The 27,541-nt window shown below is 43.2% G+C and overlaps 1 protein-coding gene across 6 annotated transcripts in view; it reads left to right on the top strand.

The window, feature by feature from the left end:
• si:dkey-26i13.8 (kinesin-like protein KIF19) overlaps positions 1-27,541 on the top strand; it is a 183,537-nt gene that overhangs the window by 47,263 nt on the left and 108,733 nt on the right. For 5 of the 6 annotated variants that reach the window (XM_041205921.1, XM_041205923.1, XM_041205919.1 and 2 more), the window contains 4 exons: positions 19,808-19,918; positions 22,127-22,214; positions 24,592-24,728; positions 27,146-27,271. In XM_041205921.1, the coding sequence (XP_041061855.1) occupies positions 19,808-19,918; positions 22,127-22,214; positions 24,592-24,728; positions 27,146-27,271 (462 nt within the window). Of the gene's footprint in view, positions 1-2,071; positions 2,248-19,807; positions 19,919-22,126; positions 22,215-24,591; positions 24,729-27,145; positions 27,272-27,541 lie in introns of those variants that run through there. The other variant, XM_041205925.1, reaches the window with a different exon arrangement.

Below are 27,541 nucleotides of genomic sequence, written 5' to 3'. Positions count from 1 at the left end.
ATAATTAGTGCATGGCAGCAGAGTCAAAAGCAGGAGAGAGAAAGAGCACTCACAGTTGTGTTGAGAGAGGGATGATGTGTTGCAGGATCCTCATGTGGGTGTTCACCGCTGACCTCATCGGCGCCACAGGTACGGTTCATGTCCTCAGCAGTCAGTGCAATGGTACGCTCCTCAAAGTGAGTGAGGGGCCTAATGTGGGCCACCCCACCCCCGGTCTAGGACCTCTCCCTGCTGTTGTGAGCCAGCTTCTCCTACATGGAAACAGATGGAGGGAGTGTGAGCAGGACGCATGGCACTGTGTGGAATGTTTGTGTGGTGAGTGGAGCCATGGACAGGATGAGGACGTGAGCTCCAGAGGATATAAGTCTGATGGAGATGTGAGGGTGTGTGAGAGTTAGTAGTGTTGTCCCTTGAGGTGTGAGATCCCTGTGGATGTGTGATGGGTTTGTGAGTGTGTGAGTTGAGAGTGATGAAGTGGTCGACTTATCCTGGCAGAACGAATGAGAACATTCATCCTCTTCCTGCACTGGATGGCTGACCTCCTCTGTGCTCCAGCGGTGCTGACCGCTGCTGCCACCGCCTCCCAGGCCTGATTGGTGACTCTGGTGGACCTCCTGTGGCTAAACCTGGGGTAAAGGATATTGTGGTGGCCTTCCACTGCGTCCAGCGGGTGCCCCCCAGTTTGGGGGCTGCCTGGCTTTCGGGGTCACCTGTCATCTGGAGCAGTCCTGGTCTGTAGACATGAAGTAGGCTGCGCCCTGGCGCACTTTAAATATGGTACCTGGAGTGAGGAAGCACTGAGTTCACGGCATGGCGGGCAAATCTGAGCCCACCCCTCAGTGTTTCCTGTGAATCCATTATTGATGCCGGGAATGGGACGATTTAGCGCAAAAAGCCGCCATTGTGGCCGGCAGGTAAAACAACTTATTTCCCACCAACTACCATACTCTGGAAATCTGGGATGATTCTGTCCTCTGTTTCTCTCTCCAGCAGAGAGTATTTCCAGCAGTTTCAGATTTCCAGCATCTGCAGTATTTTACTTTTAAGTTTTAGACATCCCAGGTCAAAGCAGTCGTTCTCAATCTCGCATACAATTATGATATCAATCAATTTTGTGTATATATATATATATATATATATGACTGTATTGGGCAGATAGAGTAAACATCATACATCTGGAATTTCTTTGTGAAGAACTATAACCATCATATTAAATTTTACCACTCAAGTGAACAAAGTTATCAAAGAAAATCAGTTCTGTAGTGGTCTTCAGAACAGAAAACTGGTATAAATGATTTAAAAATCCTGAGATACTGGCTACACAAACTTGATTTAGCAGCTGAAAAACAGACTGTCCCGGCAGCAAAAGTTGGCCACCTGCCTGTGAAAATTGCCGCTGTCTTTTTATCGTATATCTGTGCACTTCTTCTCCTCAGAAATGTAAATGAACGATTTATGGACATAACTAACTGGAGCCTATTTAAAATCCCATATTTTGGTCTGTCCAAAGTTTCACATGATAAAGAAATAAATGTTGCAAGGAGGTGATTTGCTTCCTTCATTAAACAACAGGTTTGGATGATCAATGAACTAGATAGAATTACCCAGATTAGAATGGGCGGGGGGTGGGTGGATGGTGGTGTTCATCCAATAGGGGTATGAGTATCATAAAGAGGAAAACCAATTTTTCGTCTGATAAAACTTTCACAGGCTTTGCTACCAATTTTAACTTGCTGTTGTTCAAGTGATGAAATACCTATTACTTCAACTTCTATTGTGCTGTTGCTAACACACAGATGCCACCAACCTTGAGCACATGCTTGAGGAATGAGCTGCTCCGAGCTTGAGCACGGTCCGAAAAGCTCTCTTTGCAATGTGTCCTAGCAACATGACTCTTCGAAAGATTTCCCTCAGCCACTAGCAGCTTGTGGGAGGGGTTTAAATGTTTTAGCAGCAGGACTGCAGGCAGCATGATAATGAGAGTTCAGTTTTATCAGAGGGCGTTAACATGTCAAATGGCATTGGGGACTGGGGTTAAAAGCTGCAGTGCAAACCATCAGGAACCAGTAAAGGGGTCAGTTCTTCATTTTCTCCCTTTGGCTTGGTGAATTCTGAGGTCTGCCCTGCAGTGCTTGGAGCTGATCAGCCCTCCCGATGAGAACTCCCTGACAAAGGAGCCTTAGGAATCAAAACCCACTTTGTGCTTTAGTTGGCTGCAGTCACTGATGGAAATTAATATAGATTCAGGTCTGTTGAACTTACCAAATCATCCTGAAAAATCATGGTAAACTTTGCTGAAAAACCAAAGTGAATGACTTCAAAGAAAAGCCATTTAATCAGACGTGAGACAGTAAATAGAAAATTAGACATTTGTGTTTTTTATTGCTAAGGAAATGTCTTCCAATTCACAGCAGTCCTCAATTTAACCATTTTCCGTTTTGATAAAGCAGCATTTTTTGAATGTGTTCTGAAGAATACTTGAAGGAGGCCCATTCTGGTGTAAGAGGGAGATGGTGGTGTAATGGTAATGTCACTAGCCTAGTAATCTGGAGGCCTAGATGAATCCTCTGGGGACATGGGTTCAAATCCCACCATGGCAGCTTGTGGATTTTGAGCTCAATTAATAAATCTGGAATTGAAAGCTAGCCTTGTTAATGGTGACTGTGAAGCCATTGAGGAAATCTGTTCTGGCCTATATGTATCTCCAGACCCATGACATCTGTGGAGAGAGAAACAGAGTTAATGTTTCAAGTCCAGCTCTGAAGAAGAGTCAAAACATTAGCTCTGTTTCTCTCTCCACAGATGCTGCCAGACCTGCTGAGTTTTCCAGCATTTTCTGTTTTTATTTCAGATTTCCAGCTTCCACAGTATTTTGCTTTTAACAAGGAGATTTTTTAGGTAGTTTAAAGGACTGTCTTTAAAAGAGAAAAGAGACATGGAGATGTTTAGGGAGAGGATTGCAGAATTAGGTTCAAGGTAGCTGAAGGTACAGCTGTAGTGTTTAAAATTGGCGATGTGCAAGTGGCTAGATTTGGGGGTACGCAGATATCTCGAAGGGTTGGAGAAAGTTACTGAGACAATTTATCATACATGTAATGACCAAAGGTCTACATATACCAAGCTATTTTTACAAAGTTAGTCTAAGTTTTAACATGAGCTATATAGCTAAGCTTTATATACGTTTATCTTTGAATGGGTTTTACCCTTCACATTGGAAGGTTGAAAACAATTTCTTTCAATTGGCAGATAATTTGGTAGTTTTACAGATGGAGACTGAAGAAGCTGCATTAAAAATTGTCTTTGCTTCTAAATAAGTTACAAATATTCACTTTATATATTTTTGAAATTGCAACAATTCATTAATTTCAATGTGTCCACTTATACATGTATAAAGGCATAAAAAATGAAAGTACATGTACCTATACTACAAGGGCTGAAGTAGCCCTGCCAACGATGCTACATCCCAAAACAGAACTTAAAAAATGTTAGTGGACCGACTGGCTGGTTCTGAAGTAAGAAAACACTATGGGCTGGGGGTCCTGGCCCTCCCCCCACTCCACCACCACCAGGCATATTTTCAGTGAGCTGGTGGGGTGGGGGAGACATGGAAACTATGACAGATGGCTAGCCCACCGCCTCCCTGCCAACCCACAACTCAGCCCACATTATATGGTAGGCAGGTGGGTGTCAAAATCGGCAGCTCCCTTGCCTTTTTTAAGTGAATAACTACTGGCCAATTGAGCTTGTTTACAAGCCAATTGATCCGAGTAACACGCTGCCCACACCATAAAATGATTGGCGTGAGCATGCGGGTGAGATTCAGAAGGCCATTTTTGAAATAACTTTGTAGAAAAGGCAGGGAGAAAGGGGCTGCATCTTTTGAGGGATGCCCTGTGGGCATCGGGCACCCCACCCCAAAACTTTGTTCCTGACCTTGAAAATCCATTCCCCCACCCTCCTCACCTCCCTCCCTAGGCTCCTTGATCCCTTCCCCCCTAAGAACCTGAGTCTTCCTTTAGTTTGGAATCCATCGACCTTCTCTGTGGACCTCCTTGCAGTCCCAGCAGCACCCGCTACTGAGCCCTGACACTGCTGGATTGCTGGAGCTGCCAGGCAATCAGATTGGCATAACTGGAGTGTGAGACTTCCACTGACCTGCTTAAGGCCAGCTGCAGTGTGTTATTGCTGTGGGGCAGTCTTGTTGAGCATCAGTTAGTGCAGCACCAACAATCCTTTACCTAGCCACAGCTCCACCTCCACCCCCCCGCCTACCCCCACAGCCCCAGTAAATTTTATCCCTACAGCTACACAAGACTATTCAACCTGTATTTATTTTTACCATAAACTCAGGATGATTGGAGGTGATAAGTATCACCAACTTAAACAACACAAATTTAGGTCAAACCATTTCCCCCTCCCTCATTTGCTCTCCAATTTCTCCACACGCCTGTTCTCTTCTCTTCAAGCTGGGGAATGGTTGTGGATGGAACCACATCTAAGTGGAGATCCTTCATGTATGAGCCCAGCTAATTCTTATTGGCAGATTCTTAGTCCATCAGCACTATCACATTAGACCTGAAGTCGTATATATATTTATATATACATGTCTAACAGGTGCGTGAACTAAACAAAAGATTCCCCCTCCCTAAATTGGAGATGTTGAGGTTAACTGTTGTGCATCATCTCCTACCCTGGCTGAAATCATCTAATTAGGCATAGCACAAAAGAACGGAACCTGGGTTAACTAAGTCTTGATGTCACTCCACATCAGGTAATTCTAATTTGGACTGTCTACTAGGATAAGGGCATTGCATCCACAAACTGAACTGCAATGTTATGGCAGTCCTGACACAGCATATCTATTGTTTATTGCCAGTGAGATGAGCTAAGAAACAAAAGGGGTCTCTGAATGATCTGCATCATTAGTGAATTTGTAGGTCATTGTAAATCACTCGGTAATTTGAGAAATACTCTACTGGGGTTAAAACAATTTGCTGTCGTTCCAAATTACAGTTGATTATTTTTTTATTAAGTCCTGAAACATGGCCAGAATTGTGGATATTTGGGATGGATTGTGAACTTTCATCTGATTAGAGAGTTGAGAGTTTATACTCAGACAAAGTGGCTATTGAATCTGATATTGCAGCCATGAACTTTTTTTTTAAACTCCTGTTTCTCTTCCTCATCTCTCCTGTCCAAAAAAGTAAGAAATGACTCAGTAAATGTAAATAGTTGTTTGATAGTACATAACTTGAGTGTTGCTGAAAAAGAGACTTGTTTTGTCAAAGCTTTTTGCCGTGCACTCATCAGGACAATTCATAAGAACACCACATGTAAAGGGAGCAACAATTTATACAATATGGAAAGAGATTACCAACTAATCAGCACTCTCTTCTTATATAGTATAAATTGTTGTTCCCTTTACATTTGGTATTCTTGTGAATTGTCCTGATGAGTGCAAGGCAAAAAGCTTTGTCAAAAAAAGTCTCTTTTTTCAGCAATATATGTAAATAACTGGTTGGGATTCACAGCCATGCCATGTATTATTCACAGGTTCTCCAAACATCTTGTGATGCTTTTGCAAAATGTTGCTTTATAAATTTAATCATTTTAAAATTAAAAACGTAAGTGCCTAAATGATAAAATATTTTGGCAGCAACTGAAGTGTAAGAACTCTTAATGCCTGACAATATTAAAGGGCCTTACAGTGTCAGTGTGGCTCATTTGATAGCACTCCTGTGTCTGAGAATGAAAGTCAGAGGTTAGCCCCACTGAAGCAGATAAGGGATACATTAGCAATTGGCTGTCCTTGGTACAAATCACTGTTCCCACAGAACAAGTCAGGAAAGCCTGTAATTTCCTGTCTATTAAAATGAATATGAAAAATCACAAGTTGCAGGCCCAAGATTGGCTAACTTGTGCACCCTGCTGTGAAGCAGCCCTCTAATTCAGTACAAAAACAGAATTACCTGGAAAAACTCAGCAGGTCTGGCAGCATTGGCGGAGAAGAAAAAATTCAGTGCTGTGCTGAGACGATGCTAGTTCTATTGTCAGAAATGCTGTTCTTCAGGTAAGATGTTAAATGGAGCTTCTGTCTGCCTGTTCCATTGCATTGAGTGGATGTCAAGAATTCCATAGCACTCAGTGAAGAAGCTGGAAGAGTTCTTTAGCCTAGTCGTCCTTCCACAAAAGAAATATCCATTTGAAGGCACCTTATTTTCCCATTGCAAGTGACAGTGTAACATTACTCTGTCTCTTACCAATACAAGATGGCTGTGCAAGATGGCTGTCGATACCCATCTGGACATATGCACCAACCTGCACATGTGCGGAAATCCAATGATGTCACTCCGCTGCGCCCAGCCTGCCAGTACCCACTGCGCATGTGTCAATGATGTAACCATGCATATACACCATCCTCCTCCTCCTCACCCTTCTCTCCCTCCTTTCCCTCACCCCATCAATCCCCCATCCTCTGTAATTCCTCCATCTGACTCCCACTTGGACCAAACTAATTGCCCAAGGCCCGTGTCCGACTGGGGCCCCGACCTAGAAAATTAACTCCCTCTCCGTGAGTGACAGGCACTCCAGCTAATCAGCTTCAATTAGAAATTAAAGGACATTACCTAAATCACAGCCCTGATGATACGAGCAGCACCAACTTTGTTCCCGGCCGCTACCTACACTATCGCTCGCAAGAATGTAATGGAGTAAAATACTAGAATTGCTCATGCACGTCGTTGGCAACAAATACAGCCATCATACATACATCAGACCATGCAGCATTAGCTTTTCTCTCTGGGTTGTGGAGTCACTGGCCTGCACATTCATTTAGTCCTGCGCTTGTTCATTAGTTTGGGATCATGCGATAATCTCTAGGGATGGGCAACAAATGCTGGCCTTGCCAGCAACATCCAAATCCCAATAAAAAGAATTTTAAAAAAGAGCTTGAATGTACTTGGAGAAAAAGAAGGACCTCCTTATTTTTCCTGATCACTCATAAGAGGTTGGAGAAAGAAACAGCTAGTATTTCTATCAGACTTTTTATGACCTCAGGACATTCAAAAGCATCTCAAATCCCATGTGAAGTGTTGCTGGGATAAGTGACGTATTCAAAAAATGGCACATCTCACAATGAAGCAGTGCCTCAGTACAGCACTGAAATGTTATCCTAATGCTAATTGGACCCAGGCCGGTAAATCTTTTACCTGAAGACCTCTTATAAAAAAAAATGCATAAAATAAAAATTATTGTGAACAGAAGGTGAAAATTTGGCATTTCTAAATTGAATACTTGGTAAACTGCTAAGTGTCACTGGTAGAATGCGTAACATCATAAGAAATAGAAGCAAGAGTAGGCCATTCAGCCCATCGAGCCTGCTCCTCCATTCAATGAGATCATGGCTAATCTGACCATCACCTTAACCCCACTTCTTTGCCTGTCCCCCATAACCCTTGACTGCCTTGTAAAGTTTGCATAATTTGCATATATAATAATAAATGCATGAATTTTTTTTGCTGTGGATTCTCCTAATAAATGAAAACTTCTAATAGCCTGTTCAGAATAATTTATCATTTCAACCGTATTAGAAACAATAACAGTGACAACCATAAAACCTGTAAACCAAAGGTATTATTGGTAACCACGGTAGCTAAATCACTTGAACAGTTTTATTTAGAGCAGAGCACGTTAAAATAATCATTTAAAACTGTAAAAAGCAGCATAATGATTAGATTTTTACCCCGACAATAAAAAATATTGCTCTTTACTTGACTTAACTTGTTTTTTTTTTAGCAATTTTTCATGTTAGTGTGATCCAACTGGGAAAGATTGGGAGCCAGAAATGAGATGTTAAAGAGACACACGGAGCTGTAAGTTGTAGACCCCTGTCTTAGAAGGACCCAAACCTACAACATTCTCAGTGAGAGAGTGCTTTCTTTGAACCAAACTAACACTATTTTTCACAGAGAACTCATAAATGTCTGTCGGCATCTGTTCTTATTTTGCCATTCCCGGGAGGTAGGGAAAGGCAGGGCTGCTTTATGGATTGGAATCAGCTGAAGGATAGGCTGAGTGCATATGGGCTTGATAGGGTTATCTTGTCCAGAGCACATTAACGTGACAATGCAAAGCCATTCATTGTGTGTGAAATGCTTTAGGGCATTTCTGGGGGGATGTGATAAGGCAACAATATAATTGCAAGTATTTATCTGCTGCACAACATTTCTCAGCACGCTTAGTCTAGAGGTCACCTTTGGGTTATTTGGATAGTTTGACAGCCACAGTATTGTACAATATAGATACCGTTAAAAAAGGCAAAGCATATATACAATTTGTGTTGTAACTCATTTTCACAAAAAAAATTGGAGTAAAATAGCCTGTGCCAGTTGATTGAGTATGAATTGGGAATGTTTGTGTGATTTGGAGCTATTTAGAAATATAACAACAATTTTTTTTTTATGTAGCACTTTTGTGATGTGTCGCAGTTCACTCAGGGACTTTTATATGTATGTTATAGTCTAGAACTATGAATAGTGATGGTAGAGGCTCCAATTTTCTTTCCATCACTTGGCTGACCAGGAATCTCTCCCACTCCTACCACCTGCCACTGGCATGTGTTGGAAAGATTTAGAAGTTGATACTCAACCTGTTTGGCTGCATTATGAACTCACCTTCCTTGGACCATCAAGCCCTGGAGTGGGACTTGAACCCAGAGTTTCTGGCTCAGAAGTAGGGATACTACCCACTGCACCACAAGACCTCCCATAGCAATTTGAATCTGGCAGAATGTCCCACGCACTTCACAGGAGTGGTATCAAGCAAAACTTAACACCAAATTGCATAAGGAGGTATAGAGGAAGGTTTTGAGGAGTGTTTTAAAGGAGGGAAGACAGCTGGACGAGTGAGGAAGTTTAGGAAGGGAATTCCAGAGCTTTGAGAGCTGAAGGCATGACAATGGAGGCACAATTAAAACTGGTGATGCGTTGGAGACGAAAATCGAGAAATGCAGACAACCCACAGGGTTGTAGGACAGGAGGAAGTGGGGTGGGGGTGTGGTGAGGGGATGGCAAGACCGTGGAGTGATTTAAAAATGAGAATGAGAATTTTAAAATTGAGGTGTGGCTGGACTGGAAACCAATATATGTCAGTGAGCACAGGGGTGATGGCTTTGTTCTGAGTTAGGCCATGGGCAGCAGAGTTTTGGATGAGGGTTGTTCGGACTGGCACTGCCCTATTAAAAGCAATGGTGGTAATGGACTCTATCCTAGCTGGTAAAAGGCAAGAGAAGAAATGTTTGGAAAAAATATAATTTGAAAGATTATGGGGAAAGAAGAAAGAACTAAGTGAGACTAAGTGAGATCACTGTTCAAGAGAAATGGAACTGATGAAACTACCTCTCTGTGCTCTAAAATTCTATGAAAGCATCTCACTATTAAATGAATACGACAGCTCAAAGTGCATCTCAAATTCTTTTTTCATGAGGCTTCATTCAGTTTGAGTCACGATGACCTGCACACAAATTTGTGTTTCTGCTTTTAACCTCTTATCTAATCTCCTTGAAAACCAAAATGTTGTTCTTGACTATTTGTTTAAGTCATGCTTTAGACTTTGTAAGCATGTTGCTGACAAACTAGATTCGGAATAATGGATTCCATTAGGTAATTCAAAAAGTATTTGAATATTTTATGATTTGAAATCCATCTAAACTTTAATGGGGTTGGTGATTACAGCCAAAAACAGAAAGCATTTGGTTAAAGTTAATGAACGCCTTATGTTTTTTGCTAGATTTCACTGCATTACGGTTCCATTCACCATTGTTCCTCTTAGCTTTTAATGCAACCAATGGTCTCTTTGGCTTCTAACTAAAAGTATTTTACTGAATGTCACTGATTGTGTTCATTGGATAATGGGTGTTCAATTACACTGTTTCTAACATGTTTAAACTTGCCCTCCTTTTACTATTTGCTGCTGAAAGTAATCATACACGGAAGTAGTAAGGCAATGAATTATAAATGAGAGGTTTCCTAAAGGTAATTTATGAAGCAGTATTACATTTGTCCAAATATAAAATCATCTACTTTTATTGTTTTGTTCAGCTTGTCCTCAGTGACTGAACAACATCTTGTTTAATTTTTTATTGTGTAGTGCTCTAGGTGGTTGTTTGATTCTCCATGCATAATAAGGTTTAAAGGAACGACTGGAGCTAAGTTATGGGCTTAGGCTTCTCAATACAAGATATTGTCTTCCCTTGTAAGATGCTCCTGTTCCATGCATCATTCCTCGGCTAGAGGGCAGACAGGCAACATATTGTCTTGCTGTCATGAATCTGTAGAATGGCTCGGGAACTGTTTCAAAAGCTGCCAAGCCACTGCAGCTTCTAGGGTTGCCAACCCTCCAGGATTGGCCTGGAACCTTCAGGACCCTGCTGGTGAAAAATCTTCGGGACATTTAAAAAGATTTTTTTTTTGTCATTTCCTTTGAACATTTCTCTTTACCAGATCTAAATATATTGAAAATGGGGGAGAAAAACGGCTGTTTAACTGACACTCAAGCATCATCCAACTGGGTAATGAGTCTTTATACTTTCCGATTGGTGTAGGAAGGGAGTGCATCACAAGGATGGATGTAAAAAACAAAAAAACTGCGGATGCTGGAAATCCAAAACAAAAACAGAATTACCTGGAAAAACTCAGCAGGTCTGGTAGCATCGGCGGAGAAGAAAAGAGTTGACGTTTCGAGTCCTCATGACCCTTCGACAGAACACAGTAGTTCTGTCGAAGGGTCATGAGGACTCGAAACGTCAACTCTTTTCTTCTCCGCCGATGCTGCCAGACCTGCTGAGTTTTTCCAGGTAATTCTGTTTTTGACAAGGATGGATGTGTTGGCTGACTAATGGCTGGAGTATGGGGGCATGTGATGAAACTCTAGGAATACATTTAATCACAGTTGGTCCCCGTAAGGTCCAACCCTTAGAGAGGAAGGCAGCCAGACTTTGCAATGAAAAATATAAACAGAGGGAACAAGTTCAAATGAATGCTATACATTACAGTATAGAGAGTAATATAAAAACTGTAATAAAGTGAATGCAAAATATACGATAAAAATGTTGAATACTATTAAGATACCTAAGTTATTGCATCTATATCTGTAACGTCTGATCAAAGGCACGACTATGAGGCAGAAGCCAGAAAAAAGAGGGACAGAGAAAGAGATTGCATTTCATAATAAAGGCAACCCTGAGATTAGTCAAATGTTGAGGGAACACAATTGTTGAAATAATTTTTCCTAATGGGATTTTTCCTCAGGCATGTCACTCACCCTCCCTAGCCCGCTTGGTTTTGAGGTTAGTCAGATGAAGTAACTGAGGGAGATAGGGCAATGAGGATCTGACACAATAGCTTAAGAAGGAGTGACTATCTGCTGAGAATGGGAATTCATTACTTTACAAAACATTGTTGTTTTTGTTTACATTCATTGTTAACTGTGATCCTGTCAATATTACAGTAGCAGCTTTGGCTTCATATGTTGGTTGTGTGGCCTATCTTATCTCGAGTCGTTCTGGTCTGACTCAGGGGGGTTACTTCAAGCTGCTTTATTACATTATATACAAGATAGGTTACAGAGTAGGTATGCCTCTCATGAGTAGACTGTTCCATCTGCTCCACAGAGTCTCTAGCACGTGACTGCTGATGTCACTGTTATAACAAGTTATACATCATACAAGCTCATTAGCATAACTATTCTATTAACCCATTAACTACAGCTTTAAGGCAGAATAATCCAAACCTTTTCAGGCAAAATGATGACATATCCTGGCTTTTACACAGTTCTACGACCCAAATTGAATCATTTTCAAGCCGGGGTAAATCTTGAATATTTCACATATCAATCAAATCAAATAATTTAGTAATTCCCTCATCTAAATGTTGCTTCAAAGGAAACCAACACATTTCATTCAAAATAATGATGTCTAAAATCATCATGTTTATAAATGATGCATGTGCCAAAGATTGCATCAAGTTTATCCCATTGCAGTGTTTATGTTTGTTTTTATTCGGTATTTGTATGCCACTCAAACCTCGATGTAACTACCAAGAATCGCAGGTTAGCCAACAACATGTGTTTTAAAACGTGTCATTTCCCTGTGAATAAGGATTTATTATTGATGAGAGTGATTAGCATTTACTGGGACCAAGATTCCACAACAACAAAGTGCCCATTTGTATAGCGACTTTAACATAGGAAAACACACCAAGACGCTTCACTCTGCCATAGCATCCATGGTTTCAAAGCTTGTATTTTTAGAGACAGACTCTAACTACAACTGAAACAGAAACTTCAGCTAACTGAAAGGAAAACTGAACCTTTAGGTGTCAAGGAAAACTAAAACTGAGACTGAAACAAAAACTTCAGGTTTCTGGGGAAATTGATACTAGTTGAAACCAGATAAAAGACACAACGCCTTTCGAGCTCAGAGCCCAGTGGTGCAGTACAGGCCAGGCAGGCTGAAGAAGATGGAGGCTGGATCCAGGAGCAGGAACTAGAACAATATACATTTGCTGCAGCTGTTTTTGTTACTTGAAGAGAACATTGGTGGATCCATGCCATCTAGGCCATCATAAGCAGAGTTGAGGAAGTTCTGCAGATGTGCACCATTTTGTTGAAGACCACATCTGTGGAATTCAGGTTGGATGAGTGCTGCTGTCAGCTAGGGATTAGACTAAATCCTCAAAGAAAATGAGTTAGAATTCTACCAGGGAATATTTAGAACTTTGAAGGACTTTCTGGTCGAAATTTGCACCACGTATGCAGAATGCACTGCTGAGTAAATGCTTGATTGTATCTGCTGTTTTCTGTGTAATATCGACTCCCCTTTGCCCATTAACTCGCACTTGATTTATGTTGATTTTGGCTTGATTGTTAAAGTAAAAGCCTAAAAGTGAAATCTTGTTCATTGATTTTCTCATGGTCATTTGGTGAATTTGATTCTTTTGGTTTCTTTGTCCCCACGGGGTTCAAAATGATTGGAGTGAAGGCAACACCAAGCCAAAAAGGAGATATTATAGAAGGGATGACTTAAAGTCTGATCAAACAGGTTTGTTGTAATCTTGACTGCTGAGATTTGGGTGGTGAAATTGGCTAAGAGTGAAGACACATATCAGTCACCTGTAATGCGTTCTGTCCCATGTTCAGTCCTTTTGACTCCAACATAATTAAATATTGAGCATAACTATTCGATTAACCCATTAACTACAGCCTTAAGGCAGCATAATCCAAACCTTTTCAGGCAAAGTGATGACATATCCTGGCTTTTATACAGTTCTAAGACCCAAATTGAATCACTTTCAAGCCAGGAGGGTAAATCTTGAATGTTTCACACATCAATCAAATCAAGTCATATAATGGTCAGCTAATGCATTTTGCCTTCCATTCCATGTCCAATTTATTATTTTGCAGGATGTGGGCGTCGCTGGTTAGTCCAGCATTCGTTCCCCATTCCTAATTGCCCTTGAGCCACCTTCTTGAACTGCTGCAGTGCATGTGGTGTAGGTACACCCACAGTGCTGTTAGGGAGGGATTTTGACCTGGCAACAGTGAAGGAACGGTGATATATTTCCAAGTCAGGATGGTGTATAGCTTTGAGGGGAGGTTGCAGGTGGTGGTGTTCCCATGCATCTGCTGCCTTTGTCCTTCTAGGTGGTAGAGGTCACTGGTTGGAAGGTGCGGTCGAAGGAGCCATGTTGAACTGCTGCAGTGCATCTTGTAGATGGTACACACTGCTGCTACTGTGCATTGGTGGCGGAGGGAGTGAATGTTTAAAATTTAAATGTTAATGTTAATTTCACCCTTTCAGATTCCAAAGGTAATGCATCATAAAAGAAGCATTGCATATCAAATTGTATTTAACATCTCTCAGAACACAAATCTGAACAACTAAATTAAAATATGCCCTCAAGCTTTTAATGTATGATTGTGTTTTATTGACGGGTCAACTGTAAGTGTTGGCTACAAGAATATTTCAATTAAGTCGTGATTATGCTAGGTCATCTTGGAAGATCAATATGTTTATATTCTTAAAAAAAAATCACAATATCAGAGAAGATGTTTTAGTGCAGGATGTGACTACAGACTACACGGTTTCAAACCCACATCAAAAGCTGGGTGCAGGCAGGGTCTTGGCAACCAGAAGGCCCGGGCAAGTCTAACTCTTTTCTTCTTTAAAGGCTTATTGTGTGTTAGAAGGAGCAAGAATGCTCCTTCTGGATCCATGAGGATACCTTGGGCCTTCCCAACTCTGAATGTCTCCCCATCCTACAATCTCCCTTTCCAAAGTTCCTTCAATAACCCTTGCTTATCTCATCGGGGACATTTCTGTGTGTCTTCACTGGCAGCCTGACTCCATGAATTTTGGTCACTGGTGTTGATGCCATTCCTGCTGGCTTCAGGCAGGAGTCAGTGTTGGGAAATTTTAGTCAGGCCCGGGAATAAAACTCCTGACTTCACTTTTGGGGGACTAGGCAGATTGTCATCCATCCCAGCCTGGACTCCTGTCCTGAGTTAAAATCGGTGTTCATATATGTAAACTAGCCTTTTTAAGATTCAAGTAAAATGGGCATGAGTCATTGCTCCAAACAAATGAATGTAATTGAACTACCTCCGAATCAATGCCTGTATCTTCAAAATAAAAGTATGTTCATTAATTTAAAAATTCATTTGAGAAAACAGAGGCTCGTGAATCCTGCACCTTCTTAACCCACTGGGCAGAATCGTCCCAGATTTTCACTAAGTACTGTTACGGATGGGAAAAACAATGGGCAGAATCATCCCGGATTGGCACTTAGTTTTACCCACCGGCCGCAATGACAGCTTTTCATGCCGTATCACCCTAAGTCCGCCGCATTAATTGTGCATTCCCGGGATACCCGCTGTTTCGATGGTGGGTGGGCTCCGATTTGTCTGAGTGTCGCTTCACCACACCAGGCACCACATTTAAAATACAGCCGTTCTCGGTGCTTCCAGCCCAGGATTGCAGCAAAAATGACATGGCCCCGAAAGGCAAGAAGACTGCAGCTCTCGAGTCCCTTTTGGACCCTGTGGAGGCTGCTGTGATGTCCTCTACCTCTGCTGTGGCAGCAGGAGGGGCAATGATGTTACCACTCCAGCTTGGTAGGCGTTGGCAGTGGTGATCAGTGCCAACGCTGCACAGAAGAAGTTGGCCATCCAATGCAGATAAGGAATGAATGCTCTCATCTATGGAGCCAGGGAATGGCAACCATCTCATCACTCTAAACTCATACACTCAAGCCCATCACACATTCGCTGGCACTTCACTCACTGCCAGCTCAAGGGACATCACCATCCATTCTCACACATATACCCTCACATGTCAATCTGGCCTCAACTCCTATGGAAACTGCCTCCTCAGCCCGCATCCTCTTGAGGCCACTTGCACAAATCACGATGTGTCCCCCACACATACCCTGGGTTACCCACCATTTCCAGTACAGCCCTCGCCCTGCAGCCTCTTCCCTTGCCTGAGGCCACTTATCCCCCTTCCCCAAGCAAGACATTGCCCACCAGCCATTGAAAAGCCACCCACATATGGCTGACCTGGTAGACAGAGACCTGCATTGAACCCTCCTAAAAGTGATGTGGTGCTGTCTGTGAAGCCTGGTGCTGATGACGGCGAGTGCTGACCAGAGCAAGATAGGCAAACAAACCTTGAAGCCCCGAATGAAGTGCAGCCCCCGCCAAGTGCATGCTTATATATGCTGTTGTGAAACATATTGGTGTGTTTTCCCGCCGACATGGATGGATAATCCGGGGGAGGAGGGGCGGGATGAGTCCGGCCGGCTGTCCTTATGATGATATGCAATGACGTTCCCGATGTCCGATGTCTGATGGCGGGGAACACGGCCTGCCAACAGCGGGTGGAGTGGACAATTACAAACTGCTTTCATGACGTCACAAAACCAATTTTTGACCTTCTTGCCATTTTGTCTGCTCACATCACCGAATACGCCCGACACCGGCAGGCATGGAAAATCCCGGCCAGCGTTTTAACTGTTGGCCGTAAGGGTGGCTCCTCACGCAGTATCATCCCAAACCCGCCCCATTAATTATGCATCCCGGGAAACGTGCCGTTTCCATGGCAGGAGCATTCTCATTCGCCCGCCACACAGTCACCTTGCTTCTTCATCACGTCAGGCACCACATTTAAAGTGTAACCGCGTGCACACCTCTCAGTGCTTCCAGCCCAGGACTGCTGCACAGAAGACAGGATGACCCAAAAGGCAAAATGACTGCAGCCCACCCGTTTAGTGACATGCCACTCAAGTGCCTTTTGGACACCATGGAGACCTGCCGTGATGTCATCTACACCACCACCCCCGCCCTGGCCACAGGACAGGGCAGCAGCATCACCAGCCCAGCATGGGGGGGCGGTGGCAATGGTGCTCAGCGCCAATGCCCTGCAAAAGAGGACAGCCCCCAGTGCCGCTACAGGTTGAATGGTCTCATCCGTTCTGCCAGGGTAAGTCACTCTTCTCATAATTCTCAACTCACACACTCAGAAACCCATCACACATCCACAGGGATCTCACACCTCAAGGGACAACACCACTAACTCTCACACACACCCTCACATCTCCATCAGGCTCATATCCTCTGGAGCTCACATCCTCATCCTGCTCACCTCACAAACGTTCAACGCAGTGCCATGTGTCTTGCTCACACTCCCTCCATCTGTTTTCCTGTAGGAGAAACCTGCTCACATCAGCAGAGTGCGGCTGAGCTCCCCGGCACTCAGAGAACTGCTGGAGAAGAGGCATCTGTGAGGTCTGAGTCAGATGACGAGTCTCTGGATTCGGCCTCCCAACTCATTGTGGAGAGTCAGCAGAAGGCATGAGAACATCACGCAGAGCCGTTGGAAGCCCTCAGCAGAATGACTCGCGAGTCAGAGGAGTGCCTCTGTCTGTTCTCTGTTGAAATGGTGCCCACATGTGAGCACATGGAGATTCCATGGGGAGTTTGGCAAACGCCATAGAGACCCTGATCCAGCAGAATGCGGAGATGTGCCCAGACCTACACTCCATCGCGGGAGCTATGGGTGAGTTCCTGCAGTGGCAACACGAGAGGGAAACGGGGCATCTAGATGTACATTCAGGTGCTCCTTCCCCTCAAGGAGTCAGGCTGGGGCCCTTGGGCACCCAAAGGGAAGAGGAGCAGCAGCTGGACACCCCTGGGCCATTCACTCAGGAATCTCAGAGGCTGTCCACTCCCTCCGAGTCCTCTTTCCCTTTGAGCCCCTCAGCCTCCTCCTCTGTCACTGCAGAGGGAGCAGCTGGCCAACGACTGATTCTGGAGGGAGAAGTGTGTGTGTGTGGCAGGGCCTTTCAGAGCCTAGTGCAAGCACTCTCCTATACACACGGATCCTATCACACTCACCTCAATATCCTGAATATTTTGAGTGCTGCCTGCTGGGGTTTGCTTTCAGTTGTCTGTCTGAGCTGACCTGCACCTCCACCCACTGATCTCACTCCCATGCAGCACCTGATCTTGCCCACTATGACTCTTGTCTCACATTCAATTTAGACAGCATGGTGGTGATACAGTATTTCATTTGTTCCTCCATCCTTTACCTTCCCCAGTCACCCTTTTCCTTTCCCCCATCACTGTTGAGACCCCAGGCATCACTTCCCTTCCGTGATCTATCAGCCATAATCCTTTTCTTTCGGGGATGTCCAGGTGAACATGCACATTCCCTCCTTTCCCGAAAATCCCACCCCCATCCAAATTAACCTCTCTGACCTCATCCTTCTCACTTCCAGGATCCAGTACTGCCTCCAAGTACCCAATGCCACCCTCGCCATCCCTTCCACCGCTCCCCTTGAACCTTCACCCTCCCACCCTACTGCCTCACTCTACCCTCAGTCATTCTCACCATACCCTCGTATCACGCCCACCCTCAATCCACTCCCCAGGAGGCAGTCATGGACTCATCACAGCCCTCCCTTGCACGTTCACCTGAATATTCCCCCCCTCTAGACCCCTTCCCCCCTTGGAACCACCCCCCCATTCCAGAACTCCTTCCCTCCCAGAATCCCTTCCCTCCCTGGAACTCTCCCCCACCACATGAGTCCCCCCCATCCTCCCTTGGTCCTTACCTCACCCCTGGACCTCACCACCCCTCCGCTTAGTTCTTCCCCCTTCCTGATTCCTTCAGACATCCTTACTTCTTCCAGCCTTACTTCTTCCTCCATCCTTACTCCCACCCCTCTCCGCACTCCTTCCTCCACCCTTACTGCCTCCCCTCTCCACACTCCTTCCTGCCTCTGGACTCCCTCCCCTCGCCATAATTCCTCCCCCATCTGAGCACCTTCCCTTACACCTTACAACCCCCTTACACCTACCCCCCAGTTGCTATCTTCTGCCCTGTTAACCCCTCCTCCCCCATACTCCCTCCCCAACTCCCCCGCAACATCGGCATTACCTCCTTCCAACCTCACCCCACCCAACGCCTTCATTCCCCCCTTCCAACCTCATATCTCCGACATCTTTGTTCCTCCTCTCCCAATCTGACCTCCCAACACCTTCATTAGCTCCCCAAACCTCAATCCACTTGACAGTTTTATTCTCCCCCTCCCAACCTCACACCCTTCCCCAACACCTCTTTCTCTTCCAGTCAATCTTAGACTTTCCTCTCCTGCACCCCAGTACATCTCCCACCCCCAAACACAGCTGGACCTTCCTTTCCACCTCTTCGACCATCATCCGTTGTGAGCAGACCCTTAGCGGTGACTTTCCACCTTCCATGAACTGCTTTGTGGCAGAGCCACGTCCATGAGACTCTGGCCAGCATGCCATGGACGTTCCTCTAGTGTTCCATTGCTGTTGGGCTCCAGCATCTTCCACTGCTCGGATGTCCACGATGTGACCAAGGCCCTGGTGGTAAGTCCCGACTTGTGCAAGTCACACTTGTCAAGACATGTTCCGCACCAGCGTGTTTTCCTGATGACGTGGGTGGACGATCCAGCGTGGGGGGATGATTCCGGCGGCCTGGTCTTATAATGACATGCAGATGTATTACAATGAGGTTCCTGACATCCGATAGCGGGAAACGCAGCCCACCATCGACGGGTTGAGTGGACAATCGCAAACTGGTTTCACAACCTTGCAAAATCGATTTCTGGCCTTCTTGCCATATTGTCCACTCACACCGCCAAACACGCCCAATGCTAGCTGGCATGGAAAACTCAGCCCACCATCTTCACCTGCAACAAATGTGGCAGAGACTGCCATGCCAGAGTGGGACTCCTGTGCTACACCAGGCAATGTTTAACTGAGAGTTGACCACCAAGATGCCAGCCATCATCTCACAAGTTGGAAGATTGCTAAAGGAATGCATTTTGAATCCAGTGAATTTAATAGTATTTTTAATAAGTCTTTAGTAATCTTCTCATTCCTTGCTTTTTGTGCCTTGTTGGTATTACACTAGTCCAATGGTTGATGCCTAGCAACCAATCTTGCTGGGAGCAACCTTGCTTCGTAGGTATGCATGCATGTTGGACAATTGTGTGCAGGCTGCTTATGATTCTACCTCCCCGTGGGTATTGGGCAAGGCTCCACACAGTCGGAAAAAAGCAACCCTCTCAAAGCTGTCCTTTCTAATGCCTGCTTTAGACATTTCTGTTTATACTAACTCTTCTTCATCCCTGCTGTTTTACAGTATTTCTGAAGCTGCATTCATCTGATGACTTTCCCGACTACCTATTTACTATTCTTTTCTGGATTTTTTTTTATGCAGATGGTCGTTTTGATGGATCCAACGGAAGATCCAGATGACATCTTGCGAGCTAATAGGTCCCGTGAGCGAACATTTATGTTTGATGTGGTGTTTGATCACACTTCCACCCAGGTAGAGACTCAACTTAGTAGAAAATAATTCTGTGCATGTGTCACCAAAGTGTTATGGTTCTTAAGGCAAGGGCTTGATGCAATACAGCTTGGTCTGTTACATTAGAATCCTTTTGCAAAAGATGACCCTTTGTTGCATCGACTTTTTATACATTTATTGTTCCTATAATATTTGTGAGAATATTAAAGGTGATTACAATTTGGTGCTGAAAGCAATTTGTGTTCACACTAAGGGATATCAGTGCCACAATATTTTGATATGTTTTACAGTTTCCACCTTTTGTCAGATATAGCATAATTTCAATACATTGTATATGTTCTTTCACATTGCAGCAATACATCTTTATTCCAACCTCCTGCTGTGCCAGTGCAATATTCTGAATGTTCACACCAGGCATCTTTCTGGCCTCTCAAAGCCAGCTAGCACTGCTAGTCTGATGCTGCAGCTTGGACTGATGCCCAAACTTCTTTCCCTATAGACCCAGACGTCTATCAGAGACAGAAGACTTTAATTAATCTATACTGGAATCTAACCACAGGACAACACTTGAATTCACTGCTTCAACTAACCCCAATAAAGTTTATGTTTATATTTATTGCCAGCCTATTACCTTCTTAACGTGCTTTGCTATATAGGCTTAATGTGTTTTTTCCTGAAGGTAAGAAAGTAGAACAATCGAAGCTACAGCCTCCTCCATTAACTTTTATCAATCTTGCTCCTTCAGGAGTCTAAAAGGACATTTGTTTTTGCTATTGGAGCTTGACCCTCATAATTCTTCTTGCTCCCTGGGATGAATTGCTTCAGGACTGTTCAGTTCTCCATTAAGTAACCCAGATTTGAGTGTCAATTGAAAACTGGATTGTCTAGTTGGTGCTGCTGGAAGCTATTTTACTATCCTTAACATTGATGATAGGGCAGTTAACTGCGTTCGTCCATTTATTCCTGGGGCCTCCTTAGGAATCTACATCAGACCTCAACAAGTGCGAGACAAATGATTTTAGTTTTGAAACCTATCCTAGTCTGAGCCTAATTCCTAGCTGAAGTGATAGTTTAAGGCTTTTCATAGTTCAAAAAATCAGATTGGTGCATTTTAAAGTGATTCTGTAAAATTGATATTCACGTAGATCTTGAGTTTAACTTTATACTTATCTGTCTGTTGTGTATCAACAACATCTTACATTTATTTAATGCAGCAAAGTGTTTCAAGTCGCTTCCACAGGAGCGTTTTCAAAGAAAATTTGACACTACTTAGGATAAGTAAACAAAAGTATGATCATAGGAGAGTCTTAAAGGGGAGGGAGAGAAAGAGAGAGAGAGAGGCGGTGAGGAGCAGAGATTTCAAGAGGGAATTCTAAAGCTTGGTGCCTAAGCAGCTGAAGTAACAACTGCTAATATTGGTCCCTGGGAGGCTTGGTGCTGATACTGAGTGCCCAGGTGAATCATTTTCCACTCTTCAGCACTGCCATCCCTCAGTAGATTTAAAGGTGTCTATCACTTACACCCTTTCTCTATTAATGCTTGCTTTCTTCATCCCTCCTTCATGTTTCTAACCTTTTCCTTATACTCTGGATATAACCTTTGCCCATGGAAAGTTGATATTCAGCTTATTGTGTTCCTGGGTATACTAGGAAGCCCCTCTGGGAAAGAGAGAGTGAAGTCTCAATGGATATAAAAAAGAGAATGCATAAGACTGAGATCCAATCAACACTCTGCACAGTTACATTTTGATAGAAGAATACACAGGATAATTTTGGAACAAGGAAGATGGAGTGTATGAAAAGATCACAATAAGGTTGAGGCTGAGATGGTGGAACTGTGTACTGAATAGTGTATTGAAAGACCTGAATGGAAGGATGTCACTAGGTAGCCAGAGAGGAGACATGATGACAAGTCTTGTATTATCTGTGGCATCCTGGTTATAATAACTACCATTCCTCATTTTGATGGCCACAATTAAATTGTTCACCCTTACAGGAAGACATCTAAAATAACTGTTTGTATTCAAACCTGCATTTAGAAACCATATACTTCAAAGGGCGACCCCTTTCTTACTGGCATACTATAACTGTAACCTTAATGAGGATAAGAATAATAATACATTCTAGAAATTCCCGAGCCATTAATACTGCATGAGCATAAAGACTGATCTCTGTATTACTCCAGATTTAATTAAAACTCTTTTCTTGATTGTATTTATTGTTGTTTTAGGAGGATGTTTACCTGGCCACCACTAAGGACCTGATTAACGGTGTCATTTCTGGATATAATGCTACAGTGTTTGCATATGGACCTACAGGTAGTGTGGATAATTTATTTTAAGACATAGCCAAAACACACATGCATGGGACGGTGATTTTTGGAAACTTTTGCATATTAAGCGTTTAATTTCCCAATGCTTCCAGAATTTAATGTGAGTACAACTGCTATTTTTGGAGGGGTAAAGAATGGAGTTCTTTATTCCTACGTTATAAAGAGGAGGATATGGAGGAAAGGCAGCTCACCACCATCTTCTCAAGGGATATAGGGGTCGGCAATAAATGCTGACGTAGCCAGCGATGCCCACATCCCATGAACGAATTAAAAAAATTAGGATGGAAGCTAGGAGACTAGGGGCATCACAAAAGGCATCTGCAATGACTCACAGATAACCACTCCACAGGGTTTACTGACCTTGGAGGTCATGACTTCTCAGAGAGATATCAATCAGAAGGCAGTTCTCCTCAATAAGTTCATGCCAACTGTTGACTGCAGATTTATAGCCAGCTTAACCAGGAATTTGACCTTGTTACTAGCTGGTAAAGTAACCAAATACTGAATTCTTATGCCACTGAGTCCTTCTTGTCAGCCTTGGATAATCCCAGTTGCATCAGCCAATCAGCTGGCTGGTGTGCTTCTTTATGATGGTTATGTGAAGGGGAGGTCGTGTCTCACTAACTTCAACGAGTTTTTCAAGGAAGTGCCAAAGATGATCGACGATGGAAGGGCAGTGGATGTTACATACATGGATTTCAGTAAGGCCTTTGACAAGATCCCTCATGGCAGACTGGTACAAAAGGTAAAGTCACACGGGTAAGATGGATACGGAATTGGCTTGGTCATTGAAGACAGAGGGTAGCAGTGGAAGGGTGCTTTTCTGAATGGAGAGCTGGGACCAGTGGAGTTCTGCAGGGATCAGTGCTGGGACCTTTGCTGTTTGTAGTATACATAAATGATTTGGAGGAAAATGTAACTGGGCTAATTAGTAAGTTTGCAGAAGACACTAAGGTTGGAGGAGTTGCAGACAGTGAAGAGGATTGTCAAAGGATACAACGGGATATAGATCGGTTGGAGACTTGGGCGGAGAAATGGCAGATGGAGTTTAATCTGGACAAATGTGAGGTAATGCATTTTGGAAGGTCTAATACAGGCAGGAATTATACAGTAAATGGCAGAACCCTTAAGTGCATCGACAGGCAGAGGGATCTGGATGTACAGGTCCACAGGTCACTGAAAGTGGCAATGCAGGTGGATAAGGCAGTCAGGAAGGCATATGGCATGCTTGCCTTCATCGGCAGGGGTATTGAGTATAAAAGCTGGGAAGTCATGCTGCAGCTGCATAGAACCTTGGTTAGACCACACTTGGAATATTGTGTGCAATTCTGGTCGCCACATTACCAGCAGGATATGGAGGCGTTGGAGAGGGTGCAGAGGAGGTTAACCAGGATGCTGCCTGGTCTAGAGGTTATTAGCTATGAGGAGAGGTTGGAGAAACTTGGATTGTTCTTACTAGAGCGATGGAGATTGAGGGGCGACTTGATAGAATTTTACAAAATTATGAGTGGCATGGACAGAATAGATAGTCAAAAGCTTTTTCCCAGGGTGGAAGAGTCAATTACTAGGGGACATAGATTTAAGGAGAAAAGGAGAAAACTATAAAGGAGATGTGCGGGGCAAGTTTTTTACACAGAAGGTAGTGAGTGTCTGGAATTCACTGCCAGAGGAGGTGGTGGAAGCAGGGACGATAGTGGTGTTTAAGAGGCAGCTTGACAAATACATGAATAGGATGCAATAGATGGATACGGACCCCGGAAGTGCAAAATGTTTTAGTTGACGGGCAATATGATCGGCGCAGGCTTGGAGGGCTGAAGGGCCTGTTCCTGTGCTGTACTTTTCTTTGTTCTTTGTTTGTTCTTTATTTTCTTTTGAAGACATTTAACTTGCACACTTTGAGCGTGCCTCATCCTCTTTACCATTCGAACCCATGAGCCAAATTGTTTGGTTGGCATTTGGTAACAAAAACATGGAGGTGAATCCCCTTCCCCAATCCCCCTAAATAACTTGTTGCTTTTATACACATGCACTGATTAATGTGATAAATATCATTGGGAACTAATACATTTTTAGACTTTTGCCACCTTTAGCTGTGTGACATTTTCAAATGATATATAAAGCAAAGACCACATACAGAAAAAAAATGTTCAGCCCTGTTTTGCAATACATATGAAAATCTATCTCATAGCAGTTTCTCCATTCAGTGTGAATATTTTTCCACTTGCTGTAATCATTCCCTTCAAAACCATAATTGATACAAATAGTAATGTAATTGAGGCAATAGCAACTTACCATCTGGTCCACAGGCAAGTGCATTACCATTGAAATATGGAGATTTACCTCAAGCATTTTATTTCATGCAGGAGCTGGTAAGACTTACACAATGCTGGGGATGGACTGTAAGCCTGGAATCTATGTCCAAACTCTGAATGATCTCTTCAAGGCAATTGAAGCTACAAGCGAAAACATGGATTATAACGTCTCTATGTCTTACTTGGAGGTAAACCCAAACTTACTTAACCAGAAACCTGGGGGACTCTAGTGATGCTGTTATTAAATGTCTATATGTTACCAAATAAGGAACCAGTTAGCTTAGGTGGCTGGCATGTGGTTCAGAATAATGCCCATGCTGCTGGTTCAATTCCTGCTCCAGCTGAGGTAGACTTGGGACCTATCTCCTCACCTGCATGATGCTTGATGTGAAGCGGTGCCCCTCAGGCTATATAACTAATAGAGAAAGATGCCTACAGCCCCTTGTGGACAAAGGCTAATTATCAACCTATACTACCATGTGTGGGACTGAGCCAGGCAAAGCACATAGGTCCCATAGGGCAGTGTTGAACTGTACCTGCATTTGTACTGAACATCTCTGAGACCATGGGTGTTGTGTTCCTGCTGGAATCTGTAGATGTCTGTCCTTTACAAGATCAGAATTGACTCTATTGTCCCCAGGTATTATGCAGACTGGCACAATTCAAGGTCCAGGACAACATGCTGAGGGATGCACTAAAGCTTGGGGCAGTTGCCAGAGTTGGCTAGGTGGTTGAAAGGACACTGTCTAAGGCCTTTCAGCCATAATACACAGAGGGGCTAGAAACTGTGTAGAACGCCTCTGCTATCAATTAGGCTCTATGCCTAATAAGGAGTATATATTAAATTTGTATTGAAGCAGCTCAGAGTGAACAAGCTGTTAGGAGACAAGTTGAATTCTATTGCACTTTCTGTAATCTGCAATTTGAAATATTTTGCCCTCAGGCTACATACCAGACATGGAATGTATATTGTAAATATCAAAAGTATTACAATTGTATTGAGGCACCTCAGAGTGGAACATGCTGTAATGGAGACATGTTGAATTCTATTGCAATTTCTGTAATTTTCAAGTTGAAATGTTTTATATATATATATATACATCTAGTTTACAAATCAAGTATATTTTTGTGGAAAAATGCCCCCAGGCATAAAGTGCTGTTTGGGATCACACATGAAGAATACTAGCAAGGTGGTTGGGGGCAGTGGCACCATTGACCTGTATTCCAGCATCAGTCAGTGCTTTCAGCAAAGGAGAGAAAGTTAGAAAGTATATTGGAAACGACAGGAAAGTTATCTTTTGGAGTGCTGCTGTCATTAAATGTCCTTTGGAATAATATCAGCAAATGTCTGGTACCCGATAGCTTTAGTCCTCCTAACTTCAACACCCTAATCAGAGACCAGAAAAAAAGAACTGGTGTTTACATAGCACCATTATCACCCCCACAGGCTTCAAGCACTTCATTAATGAAATGGTCTGGAAGGCAGACACCATTGTTTAGGTTATTGCAGTGGGTCCATTGCACACAACAAGATCCCATAAACATTCAATATATAAATGAACAGATATTGTTTTGATGTTGTTGGTTGATGAGTGAATGGAGGTACTCCCTGCTTTTCTTTGATGATTGGGGTATTTTGTATTCACTTGAACAGGCTTGAGTTAAAATCTTATCTGAAGAACAGCACTTCCAACAATTCAGCACTCTCTTAATACTGCACTGCTCATTTAGTGCTGAAAGCAGATTAAGTATTCATGAGGTTCAAAAAGTGCTGCCTGATGTCACCGGTTCAGGGAAGATTTTATTTATGGCACTGAATGTGAATGAATGTGAATGAAAACATAAGCAAAAAGCAATACTTCTAAAGCAATTGTAATTTTGAGCACAATTTGCGCCAATCATGGACTGGCCCAAGCAAAACCTCGAGGTCCAAATGTTTAGCTCATCAAGAATGTTAATAATATTGCAAGCAGAAATCAGATATGATCAGGACATGAAAGCTAAAAAACATTCTGTTTTTTAGCATGTTTGGATTATGTGAGTGGGGCGTTTTGGTTCAATGTTTTCAGTTCAGTGTATTTTTACTGCCTAGCTGATTACAGTATTCTTGCAAACATATGTTTAATTTCAAAACTTGTGAGTGTATTTTAAATAGTTTATTTTTGTTTTTGCATTTTAATTAGACAGTGAGTGTTGGAAAGTTAATTAAATAGAGTGTGGGGGAGGAGGAAATAGTTCTGGTCCCTATCTGATGTCTGCATACATACAATGTTAAACGATTGCTGGATAACAACCAGCAAGGGAACCCAGGCTGATTTTGTATTCCCCAGACCAGTGATACAGAGGCCAACTGCAGGTCTTCTGTTGTCACCTGACTGAGCACATACTGGGGATCAAGCCTGAAAAGATCTGGCTTTTTATGGCTCAGTCCTGGGGGATCTGTGGAGCTTGAGAATTAAATTTAAAGTTTAATCCATTCTCTTATCTCAAAATACGGTGATGATGTCAATGGAGAAGAATGATATAATGTTAAGAATGTGTAGTTAGTAAAAGTGAAGAACATTGGTAATAAATAATACGTTTTCCTAATTTTTTTTTGTTTCAGATTTACAATGAGATGATCCGTGATCTCTTGAACCCTTCCTCAGGGTTTCTAGATTTGCGAGAAGACTCCAAGGGTGGGATCCAGATAGCTGGAATCACAGAATTCTCAACCTGTAATACTATGGAGGTATAGCCCTAAATTAGCAACAGCAACTGCCTTTAATATGGGGAATTGTCCCAAGGCAAGCAGGAGTATTATCAAACAAAATCTGACACTGAACCACACGGAGATATTAGGGCAGATGAGAAAAAACATGGTCAAAGAAATAGGTTTTAAGGAGAACCCCGAAGGAGGAAAGAGAGGCAGAGATCTCGGGAGTGAATTCCAGAGACTGGTCATTGGCACTTGAAAACATGGCCACCATAGCTGCAGCAATTCAGATCAAGATGTGCAGGA

The sequence above is a fragment of the Carcharodon carcharias genome, chromosome 15 (genome assembly GCF_017639515.1).
Source record: "Carcharodon carcharias isolate sCarCar2 chromosome 15, sCarCar2.pri, whole genome shotgun sequence".
Taxonomy (NCBI): Eukaryota; Metazoa; Chordata; class Chondrichthyes; order Lamniformes; family Lamnidae; genus Carcharodon; species Carcharodon carcharias.
Note: the sequence above shows the minus strand (reverse complement) of the source record. Positions and strands in the feature narration are given on the sequence as shown.